The sequence below is a fragment of the Prinia subflava genome, chromosome 13 (assembly GCF_021018805.1).
Source record: "Prinia subflava isolate CZ2003 ecotype Zambia chromosome 13, Cam_Psub_1.2, whole genome shotgun sequence".
In the NCBI taxonomy this organism is placed as follows: Eukaryota; Metazoa; Chordata; class Aves; order Passeriformes; family Cisticolidae; genus Prinia; species Prinia subflava.
The window spans coordinates 14,770,801-14,783,832 of record NC_086259.1 but is presented as its reverse complement, the minus strand read 5'-3'; the positions used below and the strand labels follow the sequence as shown (position 1 = coordinate 14,783,832).

The 13,032-nt window shown below is 41.7% G+C and overlaps 1 protein-coding gene across 4 annotated transcripts in view; it reads left to right on the top strand.

Annotated features, from left to right (window-relative positions):
• Window positions 1-13,032, top strand: part of RSPRY1 (ring finger and SPRY domain containing 1) — a 33,265-nt gene that overhangs the window by 7,188 nt on the left and 13,045 nt on the right. For all 4 annotated transcript variants that reach the window (XM_063410692.1, XM_063410691.1, XM_063410694.1 and 1 more), the window contains 5 exons: window positions 2,769-2,944; window positions 4,970-5,460; window positions 8,312-8,364; window positions 9,792-9,904; window positions 12,466-12,592. In XM_063410692.1, coding sequence (XP_063266762.1) covers window positions 5,120-5,460; window positions 8,312-8,364; window positions 9,792-9,904; window positions 12,466-12,592 — 634 coding nt within the window. In that variant the 5' untranslated portion in view covers window positions 2,769-2,944; window positions 4,970-5,119. The remainder of the gene's footprint in view (window positions 1-2,768; window positions 2,945-4,969; window positions 5,461-8,311; window positions 8,365-9,791; window positions 9,905-12,465; window positions 12,593-13,032) is intronic.

Below are 13,032 nucleotides of genomic sequence, written 5' to 3'. Positions count from 1 at the left end.
GTGTGATCGATACCAGCGCTGGTTCAGACTGAAGCACAGTTGAGGTTTTCTGTAGTACAAGGGACAGTTCCACCTAAATGACTGGGAGATGACAAGTAATGACCTCTGAGATGGGGAAGCTCAGAAGGTGGTAAATGCTTCAGTTTGCCTTTCAGAAAGAAAGCTGAACAAGTCTTGTCCTGAGCACGAGTATCTCTGTATCCAGAGGTGAGGGGAAAACTGTGCAGGGAGGAATCCCTACCAGGCCTGCTCTGGCCACACCCATTTAAGTGAGAAAGTGAAGTTCACTTTAAATCCGTGTTGCAATTTTAGTGTTCCTGTACCAGCTTAAAAAAGGGGTTTAAAGGAAGTGAAAAGACAAATGCAATGTGCAAGTGACTATAAAATCTGACTTTCACAGTGAGTATACAGAAAAAGAAACTGCTGTGGTGGTAGTTACTGTCTGCTTCTTCTTCACATCAAGTCAAACAAGAGATCAGATCCTCCAGCCCTGTGTTTGTGACAAAGATGAATTACCCAGAGAAGACATCAGGATTGTTGTGTAAACCTTGTACAACCCTGGGGGTTTTCACTGGTGAGCACTTGTGCAGGAGCTGGAAAGCTTTGAGAGGTGGTGAGCCTCCCTTTCTGTGAAACTGGCACACTCAAGGTCTGTCTGCTTTTGGTTTAGGGTGCTCTTGCCTCAGCAAGAAAGCAACCAGCTGTGGCAATGGCTTTGTGAAATGCTGCACGCCAGCAAAGGCTGCTTCCCATCGTGTTTTGACACTAGTCTTAACCCTCCAAGGTATTTTTAAAGAAAATAGAGCTGAATTAGGGGTTTGCTTCAGATTACACAATATGGTGGTTGGTTACCACATGCAAAGGAACCAGCAGGGTATTTACTGGCTCCTCCTGAAGCCTGCAGTCCCCTGGCTGCGTGCGCTGCGTGGTACCAGGCTGGACACCCTGCAGCTGCTTCTCTTTAGTTGCACAAGTCTCACAGGTAAGAGGTTGACCTTTCATGTGAATGGGATCTCCTGAGAAAGTCTCCATTTCACATTCTAGTTATATGTAATTTACTGGAAATTCTTGGTTTTCAGTGCTAACCTCATCATTTCAAAGCTGAAAATTTGTATTATAAAAACTTGCTTTTCGAACAGGCTTGTTCTTCCTCTTATTCCTGTATCAAAGTTGACTATCTTGCAGCAATTGATAGCTGTGTTTCCTTCTGGTTTGAACTTTCCTCTGACAGGCATTACAAGTATTTCCATCTCTTCCTTTTTAGGAGCATCATTTCTTTGAGAAAGAAATGCTGAGGAAATATTTCTAATTATTTTCTCCTTAATAGGAAACTGCTAGCCAAAACTCTTCCAGTTTTGCTTTTGAAAACCTTTCAGCTTTACTGTGTGGTTTGTTGACTGAGCTCCTGTGTTACTCTGCTCAAGGGGGGAAATCACTCTTGTAGTGGTGGCAGGAACTGGAAAAGTGTTTTTAGTAGCCGAAACCTTCCCCATTTATGTGCACGAGGGGTTTTTTGTTTGCTTGGCAGTGCACTCCATTTCATGGAAAGAAGAGGCATTTTCCATCATGAGGCAGTATTATGGTTGGCTGTAACCAAATATTTGAGGGGATGAATCACTGACTCTTGTGCTGCACATAGCAGAGAAATGATCCCAGTGCCACTTGGAGCCAACTCTTGCACTGGCGTGCTTGGTCGGATGATCCAGAGGAGGCCTCTCGGGGGCAGGCTGGGCATCAGGCAGGTGCAGATCCACTCCCAGAGCATCCCTTTCACTGGGTGATGATTTCATTTTTCCCTCTTGGACTTCCAGCCATGGCAGGTTGGTCACCCTGTGCAGCTCACAGCTCCTTTGTGCATCCATGCATGCTTGAGCCTGCCCCGAGAGCAGTTGTGTTCTGTGGTGGGGATGGTCCCAGGGGGCACTGGAGGCTGCAGCTGCTTTTCTCCCATGCAGGGAGGGTGTCCAGCTCCAGCAGCATCTGATCTGGGGGCTTTGTTGAGGGCAAGCTGTGCTGGGGCAGCTGTTCAGTGAGTGTCCCACTGGGGCAGAGGAGATATCAAGCATTGGCATTTTGTGTTGTTTGGTGAGAGCTGGAGTACCAGCTATTCCTTATAGAATAAAAACTTGTATTTTTATTCGTTTCCTTTGCACTTCAGAACCTTTCTTCCTGCATTTGTGCCCTATCCAGACAAGCTGGTTTGTGATTAGATCTGTAGCAATCTCTCCTACCTTGTGTTCCTGATTATTTAGCCTTTCAGTTTGTTTGAGGCTTGACAATGAGCTCCTTTTATATGATGGTGAGCAAGAGCCAAGTGGATGCTGTCAAACCCAGCTCTTTACTAAATAAGGGGAGTTTATCCTGTCACTTCTCTCTTCCTGTTATCTAATCAACTTTTATAGTGTACTTTTATTTTCTGCTGTGTCTACTTGAGGGGGATCTGGAGCAGATATTATTGCTTCTCTTCTTCCTCCTGTAGGAGTAATTTGAGGTGAGGAGTTGGTCACTGCTCTGCCCTTGGTGCTGTGTTGTCTGGAATACCAAGGCTGTAGAAAGAGGTTGAGCGTTCTGTATCTGTGTCTAGTCCTAAAGCTTTTAGACGACAAACTGGGTTTTGAAGCCTTGAAAGAATCCCCTCTGTAAAGGCTGGATACAGCTGAAAATAACAGCACAGCTTGATGTCATGGCAGGTGTAGGGAGGAGGTGGAGTACATCTACCTTGGATGCAGTTTCCAAGTGAATTCTCTTTTTTTTCCACCTCTCCCCAGGGACTCCTCAGCGTAGTTCCTGGGAGTGAAAGCAGAGTCAGTCATGACTCACTGCCCACCATAAAGGAGTGCTGCCTTTTCCAGATACGGCTCCGTGCCCTGGAGGAGAACAATCCACTTCTGCCACAGCACTTTGTGAGCTCCCCCAGCCGTTCCTGAACCAAGCAAACTTACAGGTGAGTTAAGCATAATTACTTGGTTTTAATCACATTTTAAGTTGTCAGCCAGAAAAACTTAGGCTTCAATAATCAGCTTTAATCTTGACACGTGTTTGTTTTTGTTTCTTAGGTAGGTTCTTACTCATTGTTAATCTCTAAAATACAACTTTTCTTTTCTTGTATTGGTGACAAGATGGATTCACTGTTATTTCAATAAGTTACAGAATAACTTTATTCAGATTCTAAATCTGTAACAGTCTTACATTTTAATATTATCTTGCTAAAATGGCCTTAAATGACCCAGATTCATAAATACATACATATTCCCTAGAAAGACATGTTTTACATTTAACATAACTAGTTCTTTTTAAAATCAAGAAAGACATTTGAAGCAGTTGTGAACTCAGACAATTCTGTTTGAGGTCTTTGCAATCTGCACTGGCACCTTTCATCTGTTTGTGGCTCGCTGACTGAGAAGGTGACAGCTGTGTTGGCTCGGATGGAAGGACTCTGGGCCTGATGGCCAAACTGCTTAGGGCATAAAGCAAGCATGATGTGATGCTGAAACCCTTTTGATGATCTGTGGTTTAGGAATTTCTTGACCAAGAAGTCAAGATCTTGTATTTTTTTCCAATTAGCGTCCCTTGAGGAATTGATTTTTTTTTTCTTAGTTAGCCTCCAGTTAATTTCTTCATACTGAACATTTTGCTGTGCTAAAAGATTATGTACTTTAAACTACAGAAGAGCCTGTGAGAGCTTGGTTGCAGTGCTTTTTCAGTGACAGCTGACATCCCAAGACTCGCTCATATGACCGGTGTCTGGCTTCTGAATGTTGTTGTGATCTTGTCCCAAAGGGCAGCCAGCAATTGCAGAGTTGCCAGTTGGCTCTGATGGTGGGAGCCTTCCATATTTAAAAGGTGTCAGCTCTCTGTGACTTTCTTTTGAATTTAGGGTGCTACATGTCTGCTGTTAATGACATTATTTAATAATTGAAGAATAGTAATAACCTATTACAGGATATTCAGAATTTAGTGTAAATGTTAAACTTGATTCTTGAAAGGATAAAAATTAATTACTTATTCTGACATGCCTGAAGTGTGTAAATAGTGAAATTATATCTTTTGTAAGGTTTTGTTTTACCTGAGACTAAGTAATGTTCTACAGAAATATGCCCTATGGCTTGAAACATAACTTATTATGAAATGGGGCTTTGAATCCTTCTTCTCTTGCATTTTCAATTTAATGACTGGGAGAGACTCCCCCGTGGTCTCAGTTGCTTTTGGGCCTGTATGTGATCCAAACCCTTTGAATGAAGAACAGAAGAATGATTGAATTAGTCCTTGTTCCCAAAAAGGGAAGACTGCTTTGACACTAGATCCAAACAGGCACACAACAGCCATTTCAAAATCCCAGTTAGATTTGTAAGGCATTAAAATATGTCTATAATTCCTGTTTAATTCAGTGTTGGTGCTTCTTTGGGTGAGAATGCAGGAGATGTAGGCATTTTCCAAAAATGTGCATTTATGTGCAGGTGGACCAAATGGTTCTGTTAAATCTATTGTTTGTTGAGATAAACCATAACTGTAAGATTAGTCCTTTACAATTTTGTCTATTTTATTGTTTGGAAATGTTCTGATGTGAAATGAGAACCTTAAGTGTACAGCCTTTATTGGGGTGGCATAAGCCTTATGTCTCTGTAAAGGGTAAATGAAATTGCTTTGTTGATACTTAGTATTTAAAGGTAGTAGCAACGTGTGAGATTTATAGGCAAACTTGTTCCTCTGCATCCAAAAACCCTGAAGGAGCTGGGAAGTGATAGGTGGTGTAGAAAGGAACAGTTTGTGGGTGAGAGCTCCTTACCAGGGGAGCTTCCTCCTCCTCCTCTTCCTTCCTTTCCCTTTCCCCACAGTAGACCTCAGGTAGAGCCTTGTGTTTCTTAGCTGCTTTATCCACCACAACCGGTGGTGTTTGCTAAAATAGGAATTCTTCTGTTGTTTTCTAGCAGTAGTAACACTAACTCTTGTTCTGGGTTTGCTTTTTCAGACCTCCTTCTGGATGACCAACGTGTGTTTTAAATGATTCTGTCGGCAGCTAAGTCTCCAACTTCCCACTCATTCCAGCTGGTAGCAACGTTTAAAATGCAAAAAGATCACAATCCGGGATCGCACAAACATTTCTCTTAAAACTTCCTAGATGATTGTAGTTGCTTTGGTTGTGTTCTATGCTAGCAGAAGCCTTTTCCAAGGTCTGCTGTTGACTCTAGAGCACCACATTCCCCATTTCCTGGGAGCCTTGGGCAGCATGGGGAACTCGTGCGTCTGCCGCGACGACAGCGGGGCCGAGGACAACGGGGACCCTCGGGGCCGGCAAACGGAGAACAGCAGAGCACACGTCCCTGAAGCAAGGAGCCACCCAAGGGACCCTGTCCGTCCACCCAGGAGGGGTCGAGGGCCTCACGAGCCAAGAAGGAAAAAACAGAATGTGGATGGGCTGGTGCTTGACACACTGGCTGTAATTCGGACGTTGGTAGATAAGTAAGTACCTCCTCAAGGGATAATTCAACATGAGTGAAAGTGTTCTTGTCTTCTCTCAAACTGTGGCTCCAGCCTCTCACCGATCTCCACCTGACCCTCCCTGAAGCAGCCACGTGTTTCCATCTGGAGGCTTAGGAGAGGAGCACCTTTCCTAGGTAATAGAAGTAGCTCCTGAGTGCTCAGGTACAGACTCTCCCAGGAGCTGAGGAGCTTTCTCACAGTTCCTCTGTGGGCCTGCACCCGTGTGGGATGAGGAGTGTGCTCAGGATTTCTTACCTGGCACAGATACAAAGTTCAGGGAGCAATAAACGCTCCAGAGGCTGGGAACTTCTGTCCTAAAAATTGGTTCTTGTGCAGTTTTCTGTTTGCAGGCTGGATTTTACTTCTTTGGAAATGGTGAAGCAAAATAGGGAGCTTTGATCTTTGTTAGCCTCAATAAACAGACTGAGGTTTTCTTTCCAGTTTTAAGTCTGACTGCTTTTTAAAGATCACATGTTGTGACTGCCCAACTCACAATCCCAGTATTTGCATTCCTGGCATGCTCAAAGCATCCATTAAGGGCGTGGGGGATATTTATGGGCTCATCATTTTTTTGTCTTTTTTTTTGTTTTTGTGTTTCTTTCTACAGAGCTTCAAAAGGACCTTTAAAATGATGGGTTAAGTTAGCTCCACACCTTTTGGGAATGGTGTAGGCTAGGACTTGGAAAGACCAGAACTGAAGGAAAAACACTATTCCAACCTGACAGCTGGGGTTTGAGTTTAGGGTGGATGAGGCTCAGAATAAGTGAGCCTTGATTCATATACCTGCATCAACTCTGGAATGTGCCTGCAGAGAAGGAGTTTGCCTTCCTGCTGTCAAAGGCTTTAAGTGAAAATACCAGGACTGATGTTTTTTCATGGGCATTTATTTTTTGCTCTGTCTTCAAATCATGGCAAATGTTTTTTAAAGCCTCTGCCCAGTCTCACATGCCGTCCCCTCTCCTGCAAGTTCAGCTCCTTCAGCTGTTTCACAACACTTCTGTGCCCAGTTGATCTGTTCCTGTGGGTCTTGCAGTAAGTTTTGTAATCTTGTAAGCACTTTCCTATGCTACTGAGAGACAATAACATGGTTATTTCACTGCCCATGGAGTCCTGTTTCTGACAAATTCCTGAAGCTGCTGTATTATTACAGGAGCTTTTCTACAGACTATTGTAAAATGCACTGTGATAAGCAATGAATAGTTGCTTTCCCTGTTTGCTCTTTGTTTTTTCTTGGGGTTCATTTTTTTCCTTGTTGTTTTTGGTTTTATCAAATCTCAAAGTTCTGACCTCAAACATACCTGACAATTTTTTTTCTCTCCTATCTAGAGATAGCCACTTCCTAGAAGTTTAATTTCATAAACTCAGAAGGATAAGTTCTATATTTTGGGGCTTATATTAAAAGCTGCCTTGCAAATTAAGAAATTACCAAAATGGCTGTTTTGTTTCAAAATGAGAAAGGGGGATGTTGGAAATTAAGTGGTTAAAATGGCAAATCCGTGGGGTAGGATTGTCCTTTGCTCAGTGCCAGTATTGTGGGAACCTGCTGCTCGTGACAAAATCAGAAGTCTGGCAGATAAAAATGTCATCCTTTTTTGTCATAGCCTTTACTTTTACTTGTGGTTCGGATTTTTGTTGGGTTTTTTTTTCTCCTTTCTTTGAATCTTTCTATCCTTTGTCCTGCACTTCTTTTTCTTTCTGGGCAGATTACTTTCCAGAAGAAAGGTAAAGATGCCTTGAGTTAAAAAAAACAACCCAACTATTTGTTTCAAATGTGGCAATATAAAAATGTGTTAAACTTCACTTTAGCATTTTCTTGTGGAAATATTTAAGTGTGTTGACCTTTTTGTAAGAAAAAAAAAAGATGTATTTATGTCATATATATTTCATCAAAGCTGAGGTTTTTCTCTTCTTCATGATTAATCTCTCAAACTACCTAGTTTTATTATCTCTATAATTAATGTCCATTGAAATTTTCTGAATTTCCTGTATATTTCACATTTCTAATTTCTTTTCAGAGCTGTGTGATAGAGATTGAGTGTGGAGCATAAAGTCTAAGCTTGGGGTTAGTTCACAGTGCCTGAGGAGCCTGTATAAAGTATTTTAGGACATGCTGCTGGATAAGCTCATTTTGGACCTAGAAGTGCCTACTGAACAGGATTTTGGGGTCTTGCTTTAGGTACTTTTACTGGCAGTGCCTGCTCAGATAGACAGATGTGTCCATAGCTTTGTGTCCTTATTCCAGCACACTGTACTGAGGATCTGATCTGTTGAACTTCTCGTGGTTTTCACATTGGAAAATGGGAGTAATTATTTTCTGTTAAACTGCCTTAACTATTTCTTTTAACATCTCTAGTAGAAGACTGTGATGCTGTTAGGTGGCTTCCTATTTAAGTTTTGTGGTGGTTTTTTAATATTTATGTATTTAGCAGAGAATTTCTGAGGGAAAAAAATCCTGTTGAAGAGATGCCCCCTGTGCACTGCTCTGGGTTCACTTTGTGACCTCTGACAGGCAGTACCTCATTATTTACCACAAGGAACCTGCTAATGAGCAGCACCAAGCCTAGCATTGTGTTCAGCTTTTAGACATGCAGATGTGGATCACAATTTCACCTGCCAGCTGTGGAAGACATACAGATGTTGATGTTGAGTCAGAGAGGGGCTCAAATCCCATCTCTGTTTCAGATCTGAAAATGACATTAGCAATGTGCAGCCTGTGTCACTTCCTTTTGTTAAATGGTTGCTGGATTTGTGTTCTGTGTATAATCATTCTATTCAGTGTATTACATTGATGTTTGTGTGTAAATTTTGACCTGTGTAATATCTCTTTCAGTGACCAGGAGCCTCCTTATTCCATGATCACGTTGCATGAAATGGCAGAAACAGGTATCAAGGCATTGTGTTGGGCATTTCAGTTGTGACTCACAAGCAAAAGAAACAAGACAAACCCCAAGCCCCTCTTTTTTCTTTGCATAGAGAAATGCACCTCAGCCAGGTGTGTTGGGATGTGGTGGAGCTCTGGGGATGCAGGAACCACAACACAGTTCTGCCCTCCAGAGCTTCACTGAGCTCATGCACTGGCCTGAGTTTTTTTTTAATTCAGTTAAACTTCCCTCATGAAATCTCCAGAAGCAGCAAATGGGTGGCCACAAACACCCTGTAGTGGCATTAAACCAACAAAGAATGGCTCTTTGCAGCTGAGCAGGACCATCCTGTACACATCCATAGAGCCCATGTGCTCCAGTGTCAGCAGACAGCACATTCCCTTTAGTTTGGATCTTGCTGACCTTAGACCTCTGCTTTACTGATGTACTTGTCCCAGCCCTGTCCCTCAGTGCTCCTGCAAGACAAGCCACATTTCTGCAAGGGCTGTTTCATCTTTGTTACAGCAGGAGAAATTCTCCCAGCTTAAGATTTCAACAAAACCTCTGGTTTGGCTGAATTTTTATCTCCCTACTTAATAGTGTTGCTAGTGGTCGTAGGAAATATATTTCTGTATTAAAGTAAATTAATCAATCTGATTAGATAGTGCAGCAATTCAATAAAATATTTTTCAAGGGAATGTGCTAACATAACTCAAGCCCCAGTGTATTACTGCTCTATTGTTGTAGGAAACGCTGCTTCTTCAACCTCACTCACCTGTATACAGATACAGTCTGTTTTTATTTTCACCTCTACAGGAGCTATTTCCTTGTAAATCCAAATCTGTTTACTTTATCAGTAGTTTAACATCTTCTTAGTGGATGTTTGCTTGCAGGTAAAATTCCTTGTCTACTCATTCAACAGTGAGAGCTGCTCCTTAGGAAAACAAACATTCTTTAGACCAGCAGGCATGGGAAAACCAACTGAGTTTCTCTGAACCTTGTGCTACTTCAGGGAGCTCAAAAAGAGAGATCTGATTCTGATAAAAAGAAATATTTCCTCAGTGTCATTGTGTATGTAGCATTTAACATCTAAGAATTGACACTGGATGCTGAACTCTGAGTATCACACTAGAACAAAGTACTTGTCCGTACCACCATGAGTATTCCCTCCTAATAGTAGTAGAACTAAAGGATGCTCTGGCCTGGGCAAGACTCTTCCCAAACCATAGAGGTGTTCACTATTGCCCAAGTTGCTGTGAACGTTTTCTTTCTTGAATTTAAACTTCTGAACTACTGCAAACTAAGACAGTGGTGTAAAAAACCCCCTGTTTTTCCTGATGTCTCTAAGCTCACTGGGTAACTTTGAGGATTTTTCAGTTTAGGGATGTATTTTGAACACTTCTGAATTGCACTGTTAATTGAGTGTGACTTCTGTTTTGTGGTTGACAGATGAAGGCTGGTTGGAAGTTGTCCAATCTTTAATTAGAGTTATTCCATTAGAAGATCCCCTGGGACCAGCTGTTATAACACTACTCCTCGATGAATGTCCGCTGCCAACAAAAGTGAGTCGACAGCAGATGCATTTATCTGTGGCTCAATGTCAGTTATGTGTGGCTGCCACACCCATCATCTCTCTGAGTGACTTTCACCAGTGATGCAAGACTGATTGTGGTTCAGAAAATGGTGTAGCATTCACTTCATGTAATTTGGGGTGACTTGGTGTCTAAATGCTAATTAATGCTAGGAGCATTCCCAAAAAAAGATAAATTTGGTCCATGGGGAAGGAACAAGAGACCCTTGGGCTGCTTTTCTTGCCCGTCTCTCCTGCCAATGTTGTACTTACACTGTGCAGGGAAGGTCTGCAGGTGCTGCAAAAGCTGCCCAAGTTCTGCCCTTTTGTTCTCTCATTTGCAAAGCTGCACATTTACAAGTTACCCCTTAATTTATTCCTGCCCTGCGCATGAGGAATGCAATGCAAACAATGTGTTAAGCTAAACAGATTATATTTTTCTACTATGAAATACCTATATATGGTTTTGGCAAATGAGAATGCTTTTGTTTTACTGGCCACTAATCTGGTTTTGGGCAGAAAGTTGTCCTGAGATGTTCATTCTCTGTTGCTGTAGATGTGTAACTGAAAGCCTCAGGTGCCTTAGGATGCTAAACATAATCTTTGTACAGAGAACTTGTCTGTCTTCAAATGTTTGTCATTATCTCATTTCTTCAGAAATTGATGATCACATCGTTGCTTCTTTCATTTCTTAAGCTGCTGATGCTGCCAGTTTTAGTCTTCCATTGCCTTTGTTAGGGATATAAAGAATTGGTTGCGTCAATGGCTGGAGAATTGGTCAAACTCTCATAATACCTGAAGTGGGGTTTTTTTCCTCTGGATTATTGATTAAAGTTGAGACTTTTAAACAAAATAAATGTATTATGATTATCACAGAGACTGCTGAATTATTTTGAAAACAAAGCTGTGACTAGAAACTTTGCTTTAAAAAAGAAATCAGGAAATGGAGACCACTGTGAATGCACCATAGGGAGAGTGATTTTGGATTTTTTGTTTGGTTCTACAATGTCCTTGGCAATCAAATGATTTGTTTTTCAAAACCCATGTGACTTTTATTTGGGTACTTCTAAGGAGTTTTCTATAAAATAGTTGATCTTATCAAGACAAGGAATGAGGTGCCTGTTTTTCTGGGGGGCACAGTGGTTTTTGCTGTGTAGCTTCTTTACAGCACAAGGAGCTGCAGCTGTGGGGTCTGCTGGCCACATGCAGCCTCGTAAAGTGTGTGCTGCTGTTCATTTTCTTTCTGTAGAGGGTAAGTTTTAAGTTTCTTGTCTTAGGGATTTTAAGTCAGTGCCTCACTTCCATGACAGCTGGAGAACAGCAGCAGGCTGTATTTCATTTTCTGGTTTTGCAGGCTATAAAGTCCATAAAGTTAAAAGGGCACTGCAGTAAATTGTTTATTCTATAAAGTCTTTATTTAACTTAAAATACTTGATCTCTCTGACAGTTCTAATAATGGCTAAAAGCAGTATCAGTATGTCAAGAGTCTAATTTTAGTGAGTCCTTTCCATCCCAAGTCTGTAGCTCAGTCATTCTTTCTTCTTTCTCTGTTCTTTCCACTTAGCTCAGTCCTGTTCACCAGTTCTGTTTTTGTGGCTTTCCTTTTAAGAACATAACTACTTTTCAGTGTGATCTCTGCACAGACCTTAGACTCTAGCACAGTCAACTGATTCGAGTGTGGCTGAGAACAGAGTTCAAAAAAACACATCTATTCAACTTGAGCAGTGCTCATTTTTCCTCCAAATGGCTGCTGATGACTTCAATATGAGGAGTTCTTCTATTTTAATTAGATCCTTGCCTGAGATTATGCAGTTTCAATCTGAATCAGCTGAAACTTTCATGAAGTCTGGAAAGTTGAGGAGGATTTGGAACTTTTCAGGGTGGGGTTCTCCCATAGGATGACTTGTTCTAGATTAACCCCTAACCACCCTGAAAATGCAGAGTATGCTCTAGACCTATCTGGAATTTTATTCACACCATACTGCCTGAACAAAGCAAGTCGAAGCATGGCATTTTAGATTTATTACCCTCATTGGTTACTTCCTAAATTTGTTTGGCTACAGAAAACCACTTAGGCTCTCAAGAATAGTTTGACATCCTGTAAAGCTGACAACATCCTAAATTTATGATGGGAATGTGGGCTTTTTGGGAAGGGGGCATGTATCTTTAGTCCTGAATTCTAAAATCTGAAATAGTCCTTGTCTTTTGAAAAAGGTGTGAGTTTTAGGACACTGGAAATAGATCAGATAGCAGCAGTGCTGCTAATTGGTTCCTATTGCCATGGGGAGCTCACTTAGGAATGTCCAGAAGTGTCCTGAGCTGTTGATCACAACAACCAACAATCTGGTAGTAATTTTAAAGTTACAACTCTTGTATCTATTGAGCTTTTCTTCTCCTTCATTATCTTCTCTTAGAAGATAACCACCCCATGCTGTCTGTAATACGATGCTGACTTCAGTAATGTATAAAAACAATCTGTTTTTATGATACTGAACCAGGGGAAAGCTGGCTCTGTCAGTAACACTGAAGGGATTTCTGATTTTTCTTTTGCAGGACGCATTACAGAAGTTAACTGAAATATTAAACCTCAGTGGAGCTGCTGCTTGCCAGGACGCCTGTCACCCCGCCAAGCACCGCAACACGACCGCGGTGCTCGGCTGCTTGGCAGAGAAATTAGCAGGTAAAGCCTTGGGCTTCTCCTCACAGCTGCCCTTTGGCTCTCTGCAGCACCTTCTGCTTTAGCACCCATGCTGCCCACTGGGTCAGAGGTGTTTTCTTAGAACTGAACAATGTTCTGCATGTTGGGGGTGCCAGGTGTGACAGAATCTGGTCGATTCAAATGTCTCAATGAGCCATTCACAAATCCTTCTGATGTGTGGTTAGTGACTGGGGATCACTGTTTGTTTTATTGCCTTTAGCACTGGTAATCAATCTTTTCTACATACCTGCTCTGGCTGTGAATTACTGAGGACACATTCTCTAGAGTGTAGGCAGGAATATTGAGTTAGTGGTCTTGGAGGGTGTATAGAAATAAAAAAGAAATATGCTTTTTCCAGTAGACATGTCTTATTCTATTGTAGATAGCTAAAAAGATTCTCTTCTGTGTTGCTTAAAAGAAAA